This window comes from Seriola lalandi, unplaced genomic scaffold, assembly GCF_002814215.2.
Source record: "Seriola lalandi dorsalis isolate HSWRI2012SDOR001 ecotype SW California unplaced genomic scaffold, Sedor1 jcf7180002054256, whole genome shotgun sequence".
Classification (NCBI taxonomy): Eukaryota; Metazoa; Chordata; class Actinopteri; order Carangiformes; family Carangidae; genus Seriola; species Seriola lalandi.
The window spans coordinates 1,530,028-1,553,639 of NW_019524809.1; the positions used below are offsets into that span (position 1 = coordinate 1,530,028).

The following is a 23,612-nucleotide window of genomic DNA, read 5'->3' on the forward strand; positions in this document are numbered from 1 at the left end:
ATCGAAAGATTGCCGCTCAGATAGTCGTTGTTATTTGTTTGGTTGCACAGGACAGGAAGATACCACAAGCATACACAACATACTCAACATGAAGAAAATCCTGTATTGATTCATATACGTCATCATTATTACAAGAATGTCATCAATGTTGCAATGAGTGCTGTTTTTCTATTCGAAAATCATAACATGAAGTCATCAAAGTTTCAAATGCTTCAAATGTTTATTGTCAGTCATACACAAATATATTTATCTATCAAATATAAAATGTTTCATGTAAAATACTGTATCTGTGTATTGTAAGAGAAATAAAATAAACCACTGAAATAAATAGCATTTAATAAATATAGTTAATAAATAGCAAATATATCTTGGGAAAGTCCAGTAGATTAAGGACTTGGGGGGGAAAAACCGGATGCTCTCTTCTCTGTTCTGTGAGCTTATTGCTAACTTACAGTTAGAGGTGAGACAGAAACTATGGGAAATACCCAAGAAAGCCCTTAAATATACTGGAATACATTATGTATAAAAAGCAGACTTGCTCAAATAAGAGATCCACATAAAGTGCTGACAGCACCACTAAAGCCTGATTAATGTTATCACTGTTATTGCAAGTTTCCGTTAGGTGCTTATTTTCAGTTCAGCTTTTTCTTCCTCTTGTGTGTTTGTGTGCATGCATGTGCTGTCAGGGTCACAGAGCACTTTTTCAGTATTGAGTCATCAGTGTGATTTGTTAGACAGTAGGAGGAAGTCTCTTGCCAGCTTGGTGAGGTAAAGGTCTAGATCCCTCAGAATGATGTAACCCTCCACTCTGCGGTCCCATACTGTTTTGGAGCTGGTTTCTGGGATCAAGGGCGTCCCTACCGGAGCAGAGGTCGGCTTCGTCCAGGACCTCTTCATGTAACTCATCTGGTGTAGAAAGCAAAACAAATTTTTTTTATCAGGCTAGTCTTGGTGTCACTTCCTCCTAAGTCTTCGTGTGAGCTATAAAGGAGACAGAATGTACGTGGATTTTAGACCGTGGATACCTGACTGCTGACTTGGTTCATCAGGTCCCTCAGATCCAGCTGAATGTGGTTTATGCTCCGAGTTAAAGCGGTGCGGGCTGCACTCTGCTCTTTCTCCTCCCTCTCCAACTCTTTTCTCTTCCAATCCAGCATATTCCAGTAGGCCTGCATGTCCCAGAAAGCAGCATACAGTCGTTCCCAGTCCTGAACACATAATAAGAGACAATCAATTGATTGCATAATGAAAATGTTACTCAACACCCCTTTCTATGTTTGATATTCTAAAAGGGGAATTCCGCTCAAATTTTTACAAGTTTTTTACAGGTAGGTTTTACATTCTGCAATAGAAAACATTCGGCTGGTTTTTTCTCTCCAAAATGGAAAACAATTCTTAAAACAATGGAAGAAATTTTCAGAAAACTTTTAAGAATGTGTTTTGCAGAATAAAAACCAGAATGTGATTCTCTACGAGATTGTTTTTAAACACAGGCAGATACAGACCGTCAGCTTCAGCCAGCTGTAGAAATCCGTAGAAAGTGATGGCAGGTCCTTCAACTGTCGGCCTCTGTCCTCAAAATCCTTATTGCCCAACAGCTGCTCCTTCTATCAAAGTAAACATAGTTATGATCAAAGAGCTGTAGTTTGGAAAAGTTAATGTTGGATGTGTACAAAGTTGGCCAGGAGTGTGGTGGGCAGTCAGGGGAGTGGGGAGTTTTTATCCAGTACTCACATATTTCTTCAGCAGCTGCTGGACACGAGTTCGGCTGGACCTCGTGAGACGAAACGAGTTCTTAAATTCATTGTTGTGGGAGACTGGGGACGGAGCAGAGTCCACACAGTTCAGAATGCAGCAAAGGAGGATGAGAGCCCGCCACCAAACAGTCATCTGAAACAAGCACATGCTGTTACATTAAATCAGTGCTGTCAAAACATCAATTTGCACATCTCCTTTTCAGGTATAAACCGGCTGAGATATATTACTTTTGTGTACAACACAAAAAAAAAAAAAAAAAGGTGCCCTGCACTTCCAACACAAACTACATTGATTCTCTTTATGGGAACATAACAATAATTTTCCATATGTATCTGAAAAGGAAGTCCATAAATATTTCTGAGAGAAAATCCATACCACATCCCGCAGCCCTCAACACATGGCATACATGCTGTCAGTCTTATGTAATTCAGTTACCGCTTGTCTGGTTGTCTGGTTGTACATTAATGGAAACAGAAGTGTCTTGATTCCTCTAAATAGTTTCAATGTGGAAGGAAGCATTTTTTTTTCCATTGTCTTCTTAGTTGTGGCCTAAAATCTCCATGCAAGGTCCTGAATCCTAATCTCTAGACTACAGATTGCAGACTTTGCCATCATACAACATCATTCACTGCTGGTCTACTGCATTGCCTGAGCACCAGAACTAGAAATCTAAAGTCTTGTCTTTTCTTTCAGGTTCCCTGGTTCTGTCAGATTCAAAAGTAAATCTTCCTTGACATTTTTACCATTTTTTTCAGTTGCATCATGTGTTGTTGGTACAACACACACTTCTTGATGAGTCAACATATTTGTCTCTCACTGAAAGCATGACAGTGTTCTCTCACGGTCTCTTGATAACAAAAGCTCACTCACTTCTACAGAATAATATAGTTATAGTTATAGAATACTACATGTCATCAAGCATACAGAAACATTGCAGCAGTTTGACAAACCTTTACTTGAAGTTTGACTGAGACACTAAATGTCTCTAACAATTTCTTCCACTAATGTGCACTGCCGCTAATACACATTACATATAGTATGCTTGTGGAAGATGATGATGGTAAAAAAAAAAAAGTATATGTAAAATAATAATTCAATTCTGATGATTACCAGGATAACACACCGACAAATGCTCAAACCATCAAAGATTTTCAAGATGGACTTACCTTGGAGGTGCAGTGAACGCCACTCTGAGGAGGATACAAACATGCTTTAGTGACGCTCACAAACAGTTTATATATTTGTGATCTTTCTTTCGGTTTCTAACAGATCTGGAGTTTTTTCTTGTTTTTCCTCTCTCTCTCTCTCTCTCTCTCTCTTACTCACTCTGTTTCAGCATCTTGTGGTCACCAATATGATTCAGGCAGAAGTGAGGAAATTGTCCTGTAAGAAACCTAATATAGCATTAGGTTGTCCTCCCTTTAGCTGATGTCAGTCGTGCTACAGAGAAAATGCATCTACAACTGCTTTTTTTGTCAGTGGCATGAGTGGAATGAGTGTTTTCAGGAGAATTGATTTAAGGTTTAGGTTGTCCTGGTCGATAATACCATATTATTTTAACTCATAATAAACAGTTTCTTCTCACATTATGTGATTACGTCCCTGTGGCTTTAAGTACAGAGTATGACTGTGTATTCAAGATGCATCACCTCTTCAATATATTTAATATTTAACATCACACAGAAAAACTGACAGATGAGGAAAGAAAGCAAATGGGAACCTGTGTGTAAAATCTTCAGAGTGAACTATACTGTATCTCAATTTTTCTTTTAATTATTGATGTGCATGCTCATATACTGTTTTAATAACTGCCTTGATTTCATATTCTTTTTAAGGGTGACACTGGTGAATTTACAGGAATGTGAATTAATGTGCACTGTCATAGTCATTCAACCCTGACAGCGAAAGTGGCAAGCTGTTAAAAATGACTAAAATCTGAAACTTCTTTTTTTTTTTTCAAGAGGCAGCAAAGTTCAGTCTTGACTGTGCATCTTAAGGGAATATTTCATGAGTCTCATGATGCAGATGAGTAATGACCGAAGCAATTATTCAGAATCTCAAGAAAACAAAACAAAACAGAGAAAAGCACTCAAGAAAAGGCCCCTGTCGTTGACTGTCTTTATCAGAAATAAGTAATTTATCATAGTTCCTAATAGCAGGGCAAGTAGGCACACAGTTATCTGAAGTGTAAACAGGTCATTACATTTAATATTAATGCAATATTGTTTTTACTATGACAAATGAAATATTTCTTTACAGAACATTTCTTGATTTTTCTAGTTTGAAGAATGAATCCCCTGAGAGTAATTCCACAATTCAAGACAGTGACTTTTTTGTATTCTGCTGCCTTGTGTAATGCACTTTGTAACGTGGGTTTAGAAACTTGCTCTATAAGATTTCTTTTTAACGATATACAAACATTTTATAATTAAGTTTTATAATCTGCTATATTTTACTGTCTCCATTCACATCCACATATTTTTTTAGCCTCATTTCTCTGATTCACATTTTTTATTAACCCATACAGATATGTAATATATGACATATATGTCACTATATCAAGAGTTATGTTGCCATATATTTCACCTATAAGGCGATGTATTATTATCAAATATGTACATCCTCTGGATATATGAAAATATAAGTTTATAACATACATTTTTATATGTACACATATTAAAAATATCTATGTGATATTTGTTTATTTTTAGTATCTAACATTATGACAATATACCTTAAAATGTACTTATATATGTTTTTCCCAATGAACTATTATGTATTCTCATTAACATATTATTATTACTATTAATTATTCTCATTAATTTTAAACATGTCTATCTTCTCATTCCAGGAAAGAGGGCTCAGACTTTTGGACCCTAATGTATATAATACCAACGTATAGTGACAGACTTTGGGAAGGATATATATTTATGTAACATACAGTATATCTACAATATAAGCATACATACAAATATTTGTATGGACTAGACGCATATGCCAATATATGTAATTGTTCCAATTTCTAATTGGTTTCATACATACACATTTTTACATGTTTTTATAGTATATGTACATATATTTCATATATGGAAATTCAGTATATATTACATTTGCATATGGGAAGATTAAAACTAGAGATACTTGGAGCCCTTATCTAAGTTTTGTCTGAATGTTTTTATTGCTTGTGTATTATTCTACTTTCTAATATCCTAATTTACCCAAATGTTTTTGTGTTTGCTTTTCTTTATCGGTGGTTTTTAATGTGATCCTTCTGTGAAGCACTTTGTAACTGTTTTGATAGTTCTCTTCAAATAAAGATGATGATGATGATGATGATGATGATGATGATAATGATGATGATGATGATTATTATTATTATTGTTATTATTATTATTATCATCATTATTATGTGTTTCTCTAGGTCTAGGGGCAAACCGAAGCTGAAGCTGATTACAGGAATCTGCTGAGGCTGTTTCTAATCACAGCTGCCAATGCGAAGTCATCATTATTAAGGAAATCACAAAGAGCTTTATCATAACTTTTCTTCTAGCTTACAGTACATTTGACTCATTAGTTTTATGCTGGCCCTTAAATTAAAATTTTTTTATTAAGTCTGATCGTGCAGAGAAGTATTCTTGTGTATGTAATTGAAAGTGCTATTGAAAGTATCAATTTCTTCCTCATGTGTAAGAGACAACTCTCTCTTCCAGAAAATTAGCAACCATGAAATGGTTGATGATTCTTTTGAGGTAAATTCCCAACCAATGATAAATCCATGTGCGTACAAAATTGGAAGTCACCTTACATTCAAAGGAATGACAACTGGGGGATATTCTGTCGTCATGTTGAAAATTGAACAAAATACTGCAATGATTAAAGCTTTCATTTATTGATCAGTAAGGAAATCTAGTTTGAAATATCTACAATGCCATTAAAGATATGTCTGTTTGTCTGGTGGTAGATTGTTAAGTGTACTAAATACAGGGGTGCTGATTTAACATTCCTGCATTAACCAGTAAGAGGACTGAGGAACAGTTTTTTGCAAGATCTTGTCTTTCACTTCATTCAGTTACCAGCATTTAGATACACAGATTTAGATTATCTATCATTATAATTTATGGCTTGATGATCACTGGGGCCTCTTTGGTCTGTACTTATGCAAAAACAAACTCTTCACATTTAAGAATTGTTGGATTCAACTCAAATCAAATCATTAATAAAAACTCTTCTTCTTCCTCTTTGAGCTTAATGAACTCACACCTACTCTCCCCAACTGAGTCCACACAGTAAAGAGCATGTGCATTCTCAGAGAATTTGACAGGCACATGAACATCCCTTGCCACAACTAACTGTTTAAATCACCTGTTGGGATCAGATGTGCCATCTCACACTTTCAGAATGAAGACCTAAACAGAACTTTACAAAATCCAAGAGCTAAATATTTAACATATGCAAGTATATTAAATACATATTTTATGACAACAGCAAAAAGAGCAGCTTGTGTAGTGACAGACACATTTGTTGTAATCACTATTTGAAGTTTAAAAAAAGGGTTCATTTTAGCCACGAGAGTCAGAAAACCCAAGAACACCTCAATAAGGATCAGGTTATTTCTCTGAATTCAACAGGCATTACAAAATGGTGACAAGGTGAGATTTGTTTGTGAAATTTTCTGAGAAAAGCCCTGCAATTAGTTTCAAAACAATGGTGTACTGCCCATCGGGCAAACTGGCATAAATCCCTGTGGGCCGCTGCATTGGTGGGCTGGTGGACCATCAAAAAATCCATGGAGTTTTAACTGACCCTGTCTGTCTCTTTACCGGTGTTGTGTTCCCCTGTCTGGTATGTGTTTCCCCTTACCTTCACCTGAACCTAACCTTATTCTACCACTAACTACCAAGGGGGAGGCACTACATCAACATAATTATACAGAGAGGAAAACTACAAAACTAACTACACTATTTGAAGTAGCGCGTCAGGGCAGCACAACACCGGCCCCTCTGTATGCCCGTCATTCAGTGTGCACATGAGCATGAAAGCATGCCATCTGCATGTGAGGGACTGGACTCACTATTCATAGCCAAGTTAGTTAATATGCATTATATAACATTCAGCCCCAGTCTAAGGGGCTTAAGTCCAGGGCTGAATTTCTTTCCTGTACACTCCTGTTTCACAATATTAAAAAATTTGAATTAAAACCTTGAAAATTCCTCTTTGCTAGAAACACTGGTGGTTTCAACCTACCTCTGTGTGGTATGGTTTCACTTTGGCATGGCAGAGCTGGTTCGGCTTGGCAGCAGGAAAGTCTTAACAGTTTCTGTGTCTAAAGCACAGCTGAAGCCATAAGTTGTCAGTGTTACTGTAAATGTTTATAAGGGTTCAAAGCTCACTTTATCTGCTGACCTATAGTCATGTAAAACTAGCCTATGATTTGCACCGTCTCTGATTTACAGTTTATTACTTATTGATGTTGTTAACCTTCTGTAACGCCAAGCCATTTACGACCAAGTGAATTCAATTAACCTACATCACATCTTACTTTTTCCTTTTCATGTTATCATTGATACAGTATTCTTGTTTATGTCAATGAAATAGTCAAGTCAACTTGCCAACTTGCTATAAAAGAGCAACTGCAACACACATGATTACATGGTTGCTTGTAAGTTAATACCCCAAATCAAATGTAATCATTTGAAATAACTTTAAATCTTTATTAGAATTAAAATTGTAAGATTCAGATTCTCTCTAAACTAAAACGCTATTGAATGGACGAGGGACTCTTGTATGGTAGATATGATAGGGCTGAGAATATGGTGTAGTTGGTTAGAAAAGAGGTCACTACTACAGCTTTTCAGGACAACATGGAAAGGCTACATGGGTAAGCTCATGTTTTTTCCTTAGGCAAATGTAATATGTGTACATGTATTGAATTTCCACATATGAAATATATGCACATATATGTATATATAGCCTATGTATGTAAAAATGACATATGGAACAATTTCATATATTGACATATATACACTGTTGCCCATAAAGTTGGAATAATTTTGTTTTCAGACACAATCCTCTGTTTATTCCTATTTAAATGCATCAGTAATCACTTTGGAAGAGATTGACTACTAAAGTTTTGAGAAGATATACACTTTATCTGTCAAGAATAAATCACATTGTCACAATCATTTCATGGAAAGAGGTAAAAAATATTTCATTCCAACTTTATGAGCAACAGTGTATAGTGTATACTAGTTAATACAAACATGTATGTCTATATATGTATGCTTATATTGTAGATATAGTATGTTATGTAAATACATATCCATCCCAAAGCCTGTCAATATATGTTCATATTATATATGTAAATATAAAAAATAGACATGTATGTGTAAATTTAATAAGAAATTAATACAAAAATCATATATAAACACATAGTATTTTGATAAGTAACATTCAAGTTAAACTTGCATTTTACTATGGGTATTTCATATATGTTATAAACTTATATTTTAATATATCCAGAGAGTGTGTATATATGTGATATTAATATATCCTCTTAAATTACAGGTAACATATATGGCAACATCACTTTTGATATAGGGGTATATTACATTTCTGTACAGGTATTGTTATCAAGGATGTTTAGGTTAAGGTCTGCTTCTGACAACCTTTAGACATCTTTCATTCATTCAGTTTGTTCTAAATTCTAAAGAGGCGACATAAATGCATTTTACAAGAGAAATCTTGAGAAAAAAATCAGATCTACTTTATAGAGATTCATTTCCCTGCACTTTGAATGCCTCACTCAAAAACTGATGAAGAATGCTTTCTTATACCATAACAGAGCTTGTTTCTCCTTTAAAAACAGAAAACCATCATACAATCCACTATCCACAGTGGATTGGGGAGATATCCTACATGCTCACTCTGCTGCCACTAGCAAGCTAAGTTTATTCATATAGCACTTTTCAGATACACTAGTCACAAAGTGCTTCACAATCAAATAAATAAAATCAAATGAAAGAATTAAAATCAAAATGCCTCAAATAAAACCAAAGGTAAAAACACCAGCTGAAATATACAAGAGGAAAGACAGATACAGGGCACAGGTTAAAAGCATAAAATACCAAATGCTAGCTCAATGCCTGTCTGAACAGATGGATTTTTAGTTGCTTTTCGAGTCCACAGAATCCAAGGATCTCAAACTTAGTGGAAGACTATTCCAGATCTTATGAGCTGTTGACTGGAAGGCGTGATCACCCCAGGTCTTAAAGCATGTTCATGGTATGCTTAAAAGACCCAGGGTAGACGACCTAAGACCTGCACTTATGGTGTGGGGGTGTAAAAGATCTGCAATAAATTCCGGGGCCTGGGCATGTAGTGCGCTAAAAGTGAGCACTAAAATTTTAAGATGGATTCTAAAATTGCCAGTGCAGAGATGTTAAAATTGGTGTTATATGTGACCATCTGTTTGATTGTGTTCAAAGCCTGGCAGCGGCACTTATCCTTAACCCACAGAACACTGTTCACCTCACTGCCATTCGATTCACCGCTGTGAGTTAAATGAAGTTGGATAGTTATCACGGATGTGAATATTTAACACGGAGTTCAAAGTGGACACACATGATAGCAGATCACAGGAGAGGTTAGCCTGAAACAATCCTCATGCCATCTCTGATCTGAGGAAACACTGGTTTCCAGTACTGTGCTCAATTGCAGTACAAACTGCAGGTAGAGACACTCTTCATCTTCCTCTGAGGGACATTACAGGTGTATTGATATTTTTGATATTTGTGAATGTTGTGTCAATGTCAATTTGTCTGTGTGAGTGTGTGATGACTGAATTGTGAGACTGAATTGTCTTGCTGTAATGTCGTTTTTGTTTTTTGTTTGTTTGAAAAAAAAAAGAAAAAAGGAATGTAAAAAGAAAGGTCTTGATCTCAATGACACTATCTGAATAAGTAAAGCATAACTACTATCTAACCAATAATTCTGGATAATAATATGATGCTGTCATTAAATCTACAAAAAGAGATACTATAAAAATGCATGCAGTCAGCCACTTCTACACTTATGGTACTTTACATGAGGAAATAAGAACTTATAGAATGAGAGATGAGTAATTAACTGTGGATCAGTGGGTGAGTTACTGTTCATAAGCTCGCTTCCTCTTAGAAAGAGAAAATGCTCCTCTTGAATTGGCATGATGTGGTTAGTAGAAGGGGAAGGGTCGCATGAAGAGAAGGGCTTCCCTCATTTTCATAACCTCCTCCCCCGTATTCCCTTCATACAGTAATGTTAAATTTCCCATGTGACGTGCAGAACTCACTCTCAGTCTATTTTCAGTCTCATTCACATTTGTGGTTTCTGGCACAACTTTTAGTTTTGTTATGCATTTCCTTCCTATTTCGATGCATCCTCAATAAACAGTATCTACTCTATTCTGAAAATCAGTTCTCTTACTCAATTTATAGTAAATGAACTATCATGTGAATCGTGTGTTTATGACTAAGCTGTCTCTGAGCCATTTAGGTATTTTCATATAGAGCTAATCAAAGACCTATACCCTAATTTTAAAAAGCTTAAAAGGCACCGACTGCAATATTTAATTTTTTTCACATAATACACATCTATATATATATATATATTTTTTTTTAACATATAGAATAAGCTGTAGACTGTGATAACATCAGAGGTCATGGCAGGTCTAAAGAGATGCAGCACACATGAGATAAACAAGTTATTGCTGTTTATCACCTGGCTAACACTGCACCAAGTTGTTTGCTTGAAAGCACTGACACAGCAGGAACATCTTGATGTGCAGAAGAACAAAAGACAGCTGCACAAAGTGTAGTTGTGACAACAACACATTTCTGACCTGGCTCATGCAGTTGACCTGGTATAAACACCCCAGGCTTTCTATTTAGTTTGGATCACTTCTAGAAAAGAAAGGGTACGTGTGCTTTAGAGGGGGACACTGCTGACCAAGACCTCAGCCTGCTATACAGCCTCACAGTGGGGAAGTTCAAATGTGTTAGTTCTCTATTACATGTTGAGACATTATCCATACACTTGGCTTTTTCTTCATTATCTATGTTTTTCTGAATACCAAGTGTTATGCTTTCTTTCTTTCTTTTTTCTTTTGCTTTCTGTCTTTTTTTCTTTCTTTGTCACTTTCATCTCTAAGATTTAGTTTATTTTAAAGATAAAATGCCTGCTACATATTAATTTACATAAGGGCCATAAGGCTCTGTAAGTTCTCTTAAAGTACTGGATATTACTGGATAATAATATCCAAAAGTGGAAGAGTTTAATAAGAACTATAACATTCCAGTTAGGGGAAACCACCAGGGGCGGTCAACTTGAAAAACTGGCATTTACCTGTCAAATGAAAGAGAGATCAAAAGTTATACAGAGGCGAGGGACTCTCCTCTCTAAAGCTCAGGGTCGCCATTTATTGTAAGAGCCAATCAAAGTAAGGTTGATAGTTTTGGACTCTGAAGAAAACTAATTCTGTCAAGACATTACAATAAGTGAGATAAAATGTTCATTGAGAAATTACAGCCAACTATGAGCAAAGAGAACGTATTTTTCTAACCTGTATAGTACGTGACGAGTCATCGTTCAAAGGCAGGTTTCCGTTTCTGCAAAAAGTCTGATCAAATGTTTTTTAAATGTATAGGCCTACATAACTCTAAATTATCATCATTGTAAATAGGAAGTCGTCATCACTAACCATACAGTTAAATAAAGCCAAAAATTGATATTTAGAGATAGCTCTATTTCCCGCATGAGCCTTGATTATCCTCCATCATTATTCCCACATGACCTCCTGTTTACATATAAGTCTGTGAAAGGTGCTTTTGAAAGAGTGAGCCAGGCAGAGATAAACATTGCACAAGAACATCTGAGGACAGCTGCACAATCACAAAAGAAAAGACAGCCTTAAAAAAATCCTTTCATTGGATCACCACCTGCTGGGACAGAGGCTAATATGTTTAGACAGCTTGATATTTGAAATCTAGGGGGCTATCATCCTGCGTCTTCTTATGCAATTGTTATTGACTGCACCAGTCTGTAGCCCTATAAAAGCAGCAGTAACTTCACTGAAAGTTAGATGCGCTTAGGCTTGTTTTTTGCCATCTCGAAGGTGATTTTGTGACTTCCTCTGAACCAGAAAAATGTACGCAGCTGTTACGCTCTTCGTCTTCATGTGCTTGACTGCTACCACCCATGCAGAGCACCATCAGCCTTGTCGTAAGAATTTGTATTTCCATCATTTTGGTTCCTTTTTCTTACTTGATTTTGAGTAGATGATGTGTTAGGTAACTTTCAAGATAATTAGATTTCCCATTTCAGTCAAAAGTAAACAAAACTCTATAGTTTTCATATCTGAAAATGTGTCAAATGTACCCTCTACCAACTGACTGTTGTCTTTCAGATTCACCCAATATGACAGGATTCATGACTGTGGTAAATTTTTTTATTTTCATTTTTTCTGGGCCTTTTATAGAACCTGGACAAGAACTGGAAATATAGCATTAACCCCTCTCTTTCTCTCTTGTCATCCAACATATATTGTTGGATGACACCAGATCTCCCAAAAAGCCGGGGTGAAGGCATTTGGTGCATTCACTTACGATTCAATGGGCAAAAAACTACGGTTCAGATCAAACGAGAGCCACCCCATAAACACCTCTGTAGGTTTGGATCTATTGATGTTTTTTGAAGAGGTAAGTGATTTATTGCTTTTAATAAAGGTCACAGATCACTTGAAACTATTTTGCACCTTGACTTTTGATCCCGTGTCTACATCTGGCAGGGAATATTCTACGAGATTGACAGCAAAAACCAGAGCTGCGAGAAAAAAGCCTTGCAATGCACGATGCATCCTCTAGATGTTCCTGATGACGCCATGTTCGTTTCTACACTAAACTCTGGGAGTTCATCCATTGAAGGGGAGGGACTGAAAATCAACGTATGGTCAGGATCAATGCCAGACTCGAAAGGTGCGAGAGACACTGTAAAATATTACATGTGCCTTATTTGTGACAGAGTTGTTACGTGTACCATCATGATTTGAATGTTTTCTGTCTTTCTCTTTTTCAGGCTACTATTCCATGTCTGTCACCATGGGATGTTTGCCTGTGTCCACATTGTACTTCAGTGAGTCCACACCATTCTTATTCAGGTTGGTGTTTTAGAAAAACAAAAACTTGGGAACTAACATTGCAGGGATTATGCAACTGCCTATTGGCTGCAGAACTTATAATGAATATCCTTGAAAAATCTGTGTCATTTCTGTATCACTTTCTCACAGCAACACCGACATTGAGCTCGAGATCAAGGATCCTGATCTCCTCGTGGTGCCTTCCTTTTGCCTGGGACAGCCTCTGGAGGAGACACCTGAAGGGACAGTAAACAGTTTCCTCAATGAGTTCATGTAGGTGAATCTTCACCAGCAGAAAAATCAAACCCCTATCCAAGTGTGGCCTGCCAGAACTTTAGACTGTTCTCTCCTTTTCACGTGTTTTCATGTGACACTGCACTGCATCACATCTGTCTCCATCACAACTTCCACTCCCCTATGAAGATATGGCTTTGAATGGATCATACTGTATACATACATTCTGATGTAAAGGAAAGAGATTTGACATGGATCATAGAAGTAGTCATAATTACTAACAGTTGGTGGCTTTTCAAGTTGGTACTGCTTACAAAACCTGTAAGAAATGATTAATGGAACAATAAAATGTCAAAGCTGTCAAAGGTCTAAAGAGCAGTGTTTTCTTCCAATATTATTTCTTTGTAAAGTGTTTCATTTCTGACATTGTACAACTTTTGGATGAGGAGGTTTTGCAGCAAGAAACCATTTCAGAACTGTATGGCAACATCAGCCCACTAGGGGACAAAAATTAGCTGCTGTGCCCCAATTGATCCCCAAGCTCTTTTTGTTCTAGTATGTGCATTGTGACCTTTCACCCCAAAATACCTGATAAACAATGATTTGATCCAGCAACACAGTAATAGCACGGTATAGCACATAACTTTTTGGTAGTTTGATAGGAACATGCAAGTCATAAACACAATGCGCAAAATTTTAAGAACGTCCTGTCTCCAACAGAGTCTAACAACAATGATTAAATCAGTGTCAATCTTTGCCAATATCAGTATATCTGAATCAGGATCAGTGTGATTATTATTACAGATACCAAAACTGCCATTAGTATTGGCGATAGCTCTACTAACCCCAAGTTCTATTCGAGTTTTCTGGTCCGGAGGTCCCTCTATGTAGTGCAGCAAGGAATGATAGAGCACTGACAACCGAAATGCAGCAATAAATAAAAGAAAAATAAGAAATGATCATGGAATTACCATGTTCAATTTTAAGTGACAATAAAAACATTTACGTTTTTTTTCTGGTCTTTGGAGCTATACCAACAGTAAGATTATTAGTGACACTATTTATAAATATACTCTTGATGAACTGATAGGAACTCCTGCACCATATAATTCATTCTGTTACAAAAGCCCTGAAATAAATATCATTTACAGTAGTGAAAGGTTGGATTCCCTCCATTTACATATGTGATAGAGGAAAGCATATGTAGTTATTTAAATGAACACACTGTACACAGTCATGTTTCATCCAGTCAAAAGCAGTTGCTTGGCAAAAAATGTCACAAAAAGGGAGATAAACATTAATAAACATTAAAGTTCAAAAAGTTTTTTCAGTGAAAATTAGTAAAGATTTCTACGACGTTTGTGCTGAACAAACCAAAAATACAATTTTTGCATGCAGGATTTTTAGGTCAATGCAGACGATGTGTCTCTCATGTTTGAATGTTTACCCACATTATAAAACCTAAGACCTGAAGATAAAAAGAAAAAAGGCAAAAGGTAAAGGTAAAATAAGTATCTTATAGTGGCAGTTGTTTACATCCATTAGACTGAACAGGTTAAAACAGGGGACCTGGAGCTCTTTGTGATTCAGTTCAGTCATGAATTTGGTGATGGTGTGGAAAGTGTATTCATTCCTCTTCTTATACATTGTCACAATGCAGTGTGCCTTGAAACAGTAGTTGAGAGTCTAATTAGATAAGAGTGTAATATTTTGCTAATTAATGTACAAGAACCTAATAAGTCACCACCTGCCATAGGTGTCATTTACATGGGGAAGCTTGAGTCCCCACCACCTTTTTAAATGGCTGATTGTAAAATCAAAATTTGCTTAAAATGTTTTTTAACATTTAGGTTTTTATTATTTAGGAAAATGATAGTGGTTATTGTTTTGGCTGACTGACATGCACTGGTGCTTTCTACAGTAGACGTGATATTGGTGATTTTTCAATTTATGCAGTTTTTCCCCATCGTAATAAACAACTCTGACATCATACCATACACTCATCACATTGCCTAAAATCATATGTTGAAGACTGTTTAAAATATGTTTTTTTCATCTGAGCCTTTATGTCCCCCTCACTTTTCAACACAAAGTGACGTCCTTGCCACTGGCTCACTGAACACATGAGCAACACTTAGGGAAAGTCAGGTTATTAGGTAGGACAATTTCAATGATCACTTCAAGATAATGATGTTTTCTTGAGTGTGTGAGAACATCTCTTCAAGTTAGGCCATAGGTCTTCATCTCATCCATACTAATTTATTATTGTCTGTGAATTTAACATGTTTGTGTAGGCTATGTGCGATATACAAATGTGATTTAGGAAGATACATTACCTCTGCACTCACACGGACATACAGATGAATTTCAGTTGTGAACATAAGTGTCGGTCAAGGAGTGATCATTCAGGAGAAAAGTGAGGGGCTTGAGAGCAGTAATGGGCAGGATATGGCCCCTCTTACCAGCAGTTCGCGGTGCCACCGACAGGTGGTGTGTGTGCTGCATTCATAACAACGAAAATACAAACTGTACCTTGCTATGTTAGCCACCAAGGAGCTTCCTAACGTTAGCTAGCAAATAAAATCATTATTTTTGAGATTTGGAAAATTACAGTTCGTGCAGGAAATTAAAGGAAGCGTCCTTTTTGCAAAGTCCGCAACGTTTGGATTATTTGGTTTTAGACCATCATTGATTTAAAACGAGGTAAGTTGTAAAATGGCGGATAGCTAATGTTAACATTCAGGGAGTTTGTCATTGATGCTGCTATACTAGCTAGCTGGCCACACACTTGACATAAACGTTAACAGGAGTCATTATCATAGAAACGCAACTTTATCAGAATAAATAAAAAATAAGGTGATTAATAGGTGTGACCTAAGCTTCCAGCTTGTGTTGAGTAGTGGTCTCTTTAGCCAGCTTCAGCCAACGATAGTGCTAATCAACATAGCAACTAATCTGAGGCTGTAAATGTATCAGAATCCTACAGTGGATCCAAGTCTTAACTTTCGTAGTTCGGTACGAATAAAGTAGTCAAGGATATGTTATACAGGTAGCTAGATAATGTCTCGGCTAGCACCGCATATCAGTAAGATTAGCTCGCATTAGCCTGAGAGCTGCTTGGCCATAGTAGCAGATACTGCACGTCACGAAGAGATGAGAGTGGATTGGTATCACCAGGCTCGGAAACATCTGTGGTGGTGTTTGTAGTTCGGAAGTATACAACTGCGCGTGTCAGACTCGTTTTAGGATCGACTTGTTTTAGATTAAAAGTCATGTTTAAGTCAAATCACAACGACCTGTCATAAATACATGAGAATACTACATTATTTGTCCAAGAAAGTATCTAATGTAATACTGCGTGCGTGTGTGCGTTCTTATTAATGTTCTTAGGAATCAGAAGTTCGTAGCAAGACCAACCATGTCATGTTTACAGAACATGCTGAAGTCAGAGATTTCCCCGTTTTATTTGTGTCAGTCAGCAAGAACCCAGTGGTAGGGCTAGTCTAGTGTCAGTCGCTCCGCACAGATGTCATACTGCTCTGTCACGTAACCATCTGGCGAATGGCAAAGTGTGTAGCCATTAGAAAACCACCAGCCTGTCCTGCTCAGTGCAATTTGAGTTCAGCTTTTGGTAAAGAGGTCAATACAAGTATAATAGTAGGGGAGGATTAAGACACATCACCTGCCTGCAAGTGTGGCTACCAAGTTTAACACTACACAATATCACGATCCTGATATCCCCCACTCTTTATGTAGCAAGTCCCTAAATGAAAGGAAGACAAGAAAGTGTGATTTTAAAAAAGTCATTAAAGGAATTTTCACTGTCCAGCTGCAAAAACTCCCACAGTGCCCTCATATAAAATGTGGTTGATTAAAAAATTTCAGTGCCACTGTACAGAACCTGTACGGTTATTTCTATGAACTGTCTCCTTTGTACTCCAAACCTGGTGATGGAGCTTCATTTAAGGCTCCCTGCACCTTCTGTGTTGTGATGGATTGGACTGGTGCAGGGCCTATTTCCAAACACTGACTTCACCACTTACTGGTGCTTTCCAAAGTTGCTCTACTTGATTCCCATCATTTCTTACCAGAGTCCAAACTGATGTCTTCAGATTGTTCATTTTATCTGAACAGCATTCAATAAACTCAGACTGTTTACGAAATTAAGTAAAACATGCGAATCTTCATGTATGTGATGCATTAACTAGGAAATGTTTTGGATTTTTTATTTGATGAATGACAAACGGTTATTCAGCTGTCAAAAACAACATTAGTCATCACAATGTTCATCAGCTAATTGATTAAATTACCTAAGCACTAGGTAGTAATACACCATAGAGAACTAAAATGTTGTGATTCAGAGAATGACAAAAACGATAATAACATGTTATCTGTAACTCCAGCTGTGCAGTTCGGGAGCTCAGAATTGTCAGCACAGTTAGAGACAGGATCTGTGAGTTCACAGTGTGCCAAATGAATGGAGAGTGGAAATGAGTAAGTGCAGTGACAGAGGAAAGCATCTCTATTAAAGGCGGTCACAAAAGCTTGGTTGTCGAGAAGAGCTCTGAACAAGATGTGAGAATGAAGCAGGGCTCCATTCAGTGATTCCTATTTTCTTCTTCGGTTATTTAGATGAGGTTAATCAATCACTTGTTTCGTCTGAGGAATGTCAGAAAATATTGAAAAATATCTCACACTTTCCCAGACCCTCGGGAGGCATCTTCAGAAAAAAGCAGTAAATCTTGACATTTTAGAAACTGGTAACGGCAAATGTGTAGTATTTTTGATGCATAATGGACTTAAACAAGAACTTAATTATCAAAATTGCCTATGATTAATTTTCTGTGCCTAGACCTTTTTCACATCAGACATTTTGGCATAGTCGGCACAGTTTTACTATTAACATAAAAAATGGCTTTGTTCTGTTCAAGTGTTCCAATAAAAGCTATGACAGCGTAACAGAGCCAACATGGACAATACCAGGACTGGAATTCAGCAGTCATTCAGTTAATTATGTAAATATTTAAGCTATGAAATGCACCCATTGTGTGTGTTCGGCTTTAAGAATAAAAGCACATTACAATTGCAGTTAAGTTATGATGTCAATATGTGGAGAGCTCATTAGCCAAATTTCACTAGCTGCTGTATATATGGGGGGGAAATTAGTCATTTACACAGGCATTATTTTATTAGTAGTTTCCATGCAACTACTGGAAATCACCACCTAGCTATTACAAAGATTGTTCAGGGATTTCTTGTGTTCCCAGGTACATGACTCATATAAGTTGTAGCACTTTGCTGTCAGTATAGTTATTGCTGAGGTGACCTTAAATGAGCCACAGCAAATACTGTCTTTTTCTCTCTCAGCTTTTACCAAACATAATACCTCTACATGGTCATCATTATGGCTTATAGACTGGTTTCATATCACTGAGGTGTTTGAGTGCCATATTGCCAGGCTGGTGTATCTTAGCCTAATGTGCTGTGTTTGACAGAAGAAACAAACATGTTCTCTTTGATGAGAGTATTACATGGGGTCTTGAAACTGAGCCCTATATAATGTATACTTTGACTTGTTTGTGATTTATTGCAGCTTGTGTAAGTGTACTCGCTCATTAACAAACTCTTGTGATTTGTCTTATTTTCCAGGTGCAGTTGAATAGATACCTTCTTGCTTGGGGTCCAGAGCAGTAGAGGCACCTACTCCAGCAGATTCAGAAAATGTTAAAGAAATGATAGCAGCGCAGGATTTGCACACAGAGTTTCAGTTTCCTCAGTAAGCAGTGGATCACAGAAAATTTATCATCAAATTCAAACATGTCTTTGAATGTTTGCTTCCTATCCCTAGGAACTTAAATGTTACGTTTGAAGTTTGTAATTACTTTTTGTGTTGTTCACAGAGAGGCGGATTCTCAGTTGTCTTCAGATACAGACCTTGAGGATCATGATGGCAAAAATGCGAAGGCGGGAAAGGGCATGGTATGTTTTTCAAACCATATGTCCTCATTTATCAATTTTCCATACCTGTCCATGAGTAACCAGGGTCACAGGATGGCTTTAGCAAATCCCAGCATGCATTGGGTGGAATGCAATAAAACAACCTGGCAGTCCAGGCTGTTTTGTTCCTTGTACATCACAGGACTGACACAGAGTAGTAGCAGTGTGATAATATGCTGCAGCTGTGCCTGATCAGAAAATAAGTTAATGCTGCATCACTGTCTGCATCAAATGTCTGTAATACGTTTTATTCCCACACTGTGACAGATTTTAAATTCCCAGTAACCAGATAAGGTATTCAGTCTACATGCACATGCATTGCTTGTGCACTGCGCTCAGAGGTATGACAGCACAATAAAACCTTAATCTTCCATTGAACATCTTTCTTCCCAACAGGCAGCCAAGAAAGGGAGAAAGGCACTCAGAGACAAGGCCAAAGGTGGGGGAGCAGGGAGGGGCCCTGGTCTTGGCTGGGTGAATGGCCATCATCAGGAGAACGGGATGGAGAATATGACCCTGTTTGAGGTGATTAAAATGGGGAAGAGTGCCACACAGGTGAGTGCTTCGCAGTACGGTGAAAAGAGTATTCCTTGTTTTTTAGTTTCATCTCAACTTTTTTCATCACTTTTGACTGGTGTGGTAGCTGTGAGTCATTTTTTTTGCATACTGATTAAACTATGATGGGGTTGTGGATAAGTCTCTCAGCAGTGGTGCTGGCATAGCATCGTCATCTAACATGCAGTGATATTTTGAGATTTGTTTCCAATGTGTTGTCTTCTAGTCCGTTGTTGATGACTGGATTGAGGCATACAAACATGACAGGGACGTTGCTCTCTTGGACTTAATCAACTTCTTCATTCAGTGCTCTGGCTGTAAAGGTAAGTATCTGACATGATAGTAGGTGTCTGAAAGCAAATGAATATGCTGAATTTGACTGATATTGTGTGATTGTTCACGTAGGTGCTGTGAGTGGAGACATGTTCAGACATATGCAGAACTCAGAGATCATTCGAAAAATGACTGAGGAGTTTGATGAGGTGATGCAGGCTGTTTTTTTTAAATTAAAATTAACTTATTATAAAACAAAAGCAGAGATGCTTTAAATTTGACATATCTAAAGAGGAATGAAGAGTATAAAACAAATGTGATACTCCTGATCTGAATCTGATTATCTCTCTGTTACTATCAACCAGGACAGTGGGGATTATCCATTAACTCTGTCAGGGCCACAGTGGAAGAAATTCAGGATAAGCTTCTGTGACTTCATTGCAGTTCTGGTGCGTCAGTGTCAGTACAGCATCATCTACGATGAGTATATGATGGACACAGTCATCTCACTGCTCACCGGCCTGTCTGACTCGCAGGTCAGGGCATTTAGACATACAAGCACACTCGCAGGTCAGTTTAAAGTGCACTTTGGCGTTCTGCATTTCTGCTCCAGGGCTCTCTACTGCATGCTCATGCTGTTATTGTCCGGAAGCTGTTGTTGCTTCAGGTGTGTATCTGAACTTTGTCATCTGTGCTAGCCATGAAGTTGATGACAGCCTTGGTGAACGTTGCTCTGAACCTGAGCATCAATATGGACAACACACAGAGACAGTATGAGGCGGAAAGGAACAAGGTCATTGCAAAGAGGGCCAATGATAGGTTGGAGCTCTTGTTACAGAAGCGTAAAGAGGTGAGAAGAAAAATGAGTTGTCTAACACTTGAAACTACACTTTGACTATCACTGCACATGCTTAAAGAGTAAGGTTTAAGAGAGGTTTAGAATTTAGATAGGACTAGAGTTTATGATTTTATTGGTATATTTCAGCACAACAAGCTGTAGGAAAATTCTCTCACTCCAAAACTGCCTCAGGGTTTTTATCTTTATGCAGCTTTTTGTCTCGTGTCATCCTCTGTTGCACTGACAGCGTAGTGTCACCTGCTGCAGGCTGCAGTATTCTCTCATCTAATATCTCAATGACTGTCTCATCCCTTTGACTGCCTCCCATATTAGTCATAGAGCGCTTTGCTTTAGAAAATCATTCATCATATGTTACATCAATCCCTCTTTATTTCTGTCACAATACATGGCTAAATCCACTGTATTAAATTCTTTTTACTGTTCGGTGACTTTTTTTCTGAAAAAAAAAAAAAACGTTCCCACACATGGAACGGAGCAGGTTTCCTTGTATGGAAATTTTGGGGGCGTTGATTATGCCAATGATGAAATCTCACAAACTCACACGTCCTCATGAACACGTGCAGTCTGAAAATGAGTGATATATGGGTAACGAAAGATAGATTATGAGACTGATGATGTTCTACATTCTGAATGTCAATAAATCCCAATGAAAGACCAAAATAATGAATAATGAATTTATGCCGCTGAAATATAAAACTTATTCCCTAGACCTCCATTTTTATCCCAAACTATTAAAACACTGGGTGACATGTTACTGCATCATGATGAATGTAGGCACTTTTTATTCGTACATACAGTACACCATCCTGCTGCTGTAAATACTCAATAGTGAACCAAATTAATGGCTGGATATTATCACCAACATATGTTTTAGTAAATTACTTGTCCTTTTAAGATGAAACTATATACAGTATTTACATATTACATTTTAAGACATACCTAAGGATTTACTTCTTCGGTCTTGAGGCTGACCAACACATTGTTGGTTGAAATGTACCACAAATAACAAAAATATAAAAAGAAACAAAAATAAAGAAAGAAAATAAATAAAAAAGATAAGAAGAATAATTCCATCCTTACCCTTTGACATCGCAAAAAATATTTATCCACCTGCAAAACCTCTTGAAATTGAGTGTGGGGGTTCAACAGGACAGAACAAGTGAATTTTGTTTTGCTTCATGCAAATTATTAAGTATCAATTTGTGTTTTTCTTTCAGCTTCAAGAAAATCAAGATGAAATTGAAAACATGATGAATGCAATTTTCAAAGGAGTGTTTGTTCACAGATATCGGTACGTGAATCCTTCATCGCCTTACATTACGTTGACTGTGAGATTTCACTGAGGTGCTGACAACACTTGAGTCTTATCTCAACAAGCAAGGACTGTTCATTTTGTGCTATTTGGTGCCCTCTAGTGTAAATTTAATGTCAGCACCACTATGAGTGCATATTTTTTTTGTTTTTATTTCAGTTGGAAATCTAACACTTCTCAACAGTTCGGCTTACATTTTATAGGCCTAATGACGAATTGTAATCAGTTCTGTTGTGTTTGCCAGTGATGCCATTGCTGAAATCCGAGCTATTTGTATTGAGGAGATTGGAGTGTGGATGAAGCTGTACAGTGACGCCTTCCTCAATGATAGTTACCTGAAGTATGTTGGCTGGACAATGCATGACAAGGTGGGCTAACATACAGCATCTGTGTTGTGTATAAACAAATGAAGGAAACAACCAACTTCTAACCTGACTATCAGTCAAAACTTCCTGTAGCCACTTCAGAACACGAGTCATATGTAGTCTTCTTTGTTGGAAGGCTTTTACTCTGAAAAGCAACAACGGGATAGTAATATCCGAACAGGTCCCTGTTTTCTCTATCTTGTCCCATTCCTCAGTTCTTCTTATCAACATATGTTGCATGATAATAATAATAATAATAAACAGGTTTAATTGAGGTAATGGCACAACAGCACCTGGTTTTTGGCATTCAAATGTGGTAAATATTTTATGTATTTTTATTGTGGCTTCAGCAAGGTGAGGTGCGACTGAAGTGCCTGACTGCCCTGCAAGGCCTCTACTACAACAGAGAGCTCAGCGCTCGACTGGAGCTCTTCACAAGCCGCTTCAAGGTGAGCCCAGTTAGAGGTTCCTCATGCGTCACAGTTGTATTATTGTAACAGTTTTATTATACCCACACATGATATGACAAACAATGTTATGGAGATCCTATAGCTAAGATGCTGTATCTGAGACCTGAGCGCACTCTCATTGACAGGACCGCATTGTGTCTATGACTCTGGATAAGGAATATGACGTTGCAGTGCAAGCCATTAAACTTCTGACTCTTGTCTTACAGTGAGTAACCTCCCCTCCTCTTCAACTTAAATATTCTGTATTTAATTTTGTTTTATGAAGGCCTCTTATGTTATTCTATAAACATAATTTAAAGTCAACATGATAAACATTTTATACAAACCATTTACATTTAAGGCTAGTTCTGTATGCTTATCTTCAAATTCTTTAAACTGGGATCTGTCACATTTCCTTTGACAGAAGTAGTGATGAGGTTCTGACGGCAGAGGACTGTGAGAGCGTATATCACCTGGTTTACTCAGCACATCGACCCATCGCTGTTTCAGCAGGAGAATTTCTGTTTAAGAAGTAAGTGTTTTGTGTGTGAGTGTAAGTAAGTTTTTATTGTTTAAAGATGCAATTGAACTGTTGCTGAAAGTGAATGTAATTTTTCAGACAAATAACAGGATTTTAGTGACA

At 37.3% G+C, this 23,612-nt stretch overlaps 3 protein-coding genes across 3 annotated transcripts in view; 2 read left to right on the forward strand and 1 right to left on the reverse strand.

Annotated features, from left to right (window-relative positions):
- Positions 1-201: 201 nt before the first annotated feature.
- On the reverse strand, positions 202-1,905 carry LOC111653998 (uncharacterized). Its single transcript, XM_023404809.2, has 4 exons — positions 1,735-1,905; positions 1,506-1,607; positions 1,026-1,208; positions 202-906 (listed from the first exon to the last, which is right to left on the reverse strand). Exons 1-4 carry the CDS (start codon positions 1,903-1,905, stop codon positions 718-720), a joined length of 645 nt encoding a protein of 214 aa, XP_023260577.1. The 3' UTR covers positions 202-717.
- Positions 1,906-11,858: 9,953 nt separating this feature from the next.
- Positions 11,859-13,524, forward strand: epd (ependymin). The gene is made up of 6 exons (XM_023404678.2): positions 11,859-12,012; positions 12,197-12,228; positions 12,351-12,488; positions 12,578-12,764; positions 12,865-12,946; positions 13,076-13,524. Exons 1-6 carry the CDS (start codon positions 11,937-11,939, stop codon positions 13,200-13,202), a joined length of 642 nt encoding a protein of 213 aa, XP_023260446.1. The 5' UTR covers positions 11,859-11,936; the 3' UTR covers positions 13,203-13,524.
- Positions 13,525-15,655: 2,131 nt separating this feature from the next.
- stag2a (STAG2 cohesin complex component a) overlaps positions 15,656-23,612 on the forward strand; it is a 17,393-nt gene continuing 9,436 nt past the window's right edge. Inside the window, exons 1-13 of the mRNA XM_023404819.2 lie at positions 15,656-15,862; positions 18,809-18,935; positions 19,060-19,138; positions 19,553-19,711; positions 19,938-20,034; positions 20,117-20,193; positions 20,350-20,554; positions 20,683-20,834; positions 22,061-22,134; positions 22,400-22,523; positions 22,871-22,969; positions 23,116-23,195; positions 23,394-23,502. Of these exons, the coding sequence (XP_023260587.1) occupies positions 18,892-18,935; positions 19,060-19,138; positions 19,553-19,711; positions 19,938-20,034; positions 20,117-20,193; positions 20,350-20,554; positions 20,683-20,834; positions 22,061-22,134; positions 22,400-22,523; positions 22,871-22,969; positions 23,116-23,195; positions 23,394-23,502 (1,299 nt within the window). The 5' untranslated portion in view covers positions 15,656-15,862; positions 18,809-18,891. The remainder of the gene's footprint in view (positions 15,863-18,808; positions 18,936-19,059; positions 19,139-19,552; positions 19,712-19,937; positions 20,035-20,116; positions 20,194-20,349; positions 20,555-20,682; positions 20,835-22,060; positions 22,135-22,399; positions 22,524-22,870; positions 22,970-23,115; positions 23,196-23,393; positions 23,503-23,612) is intronic.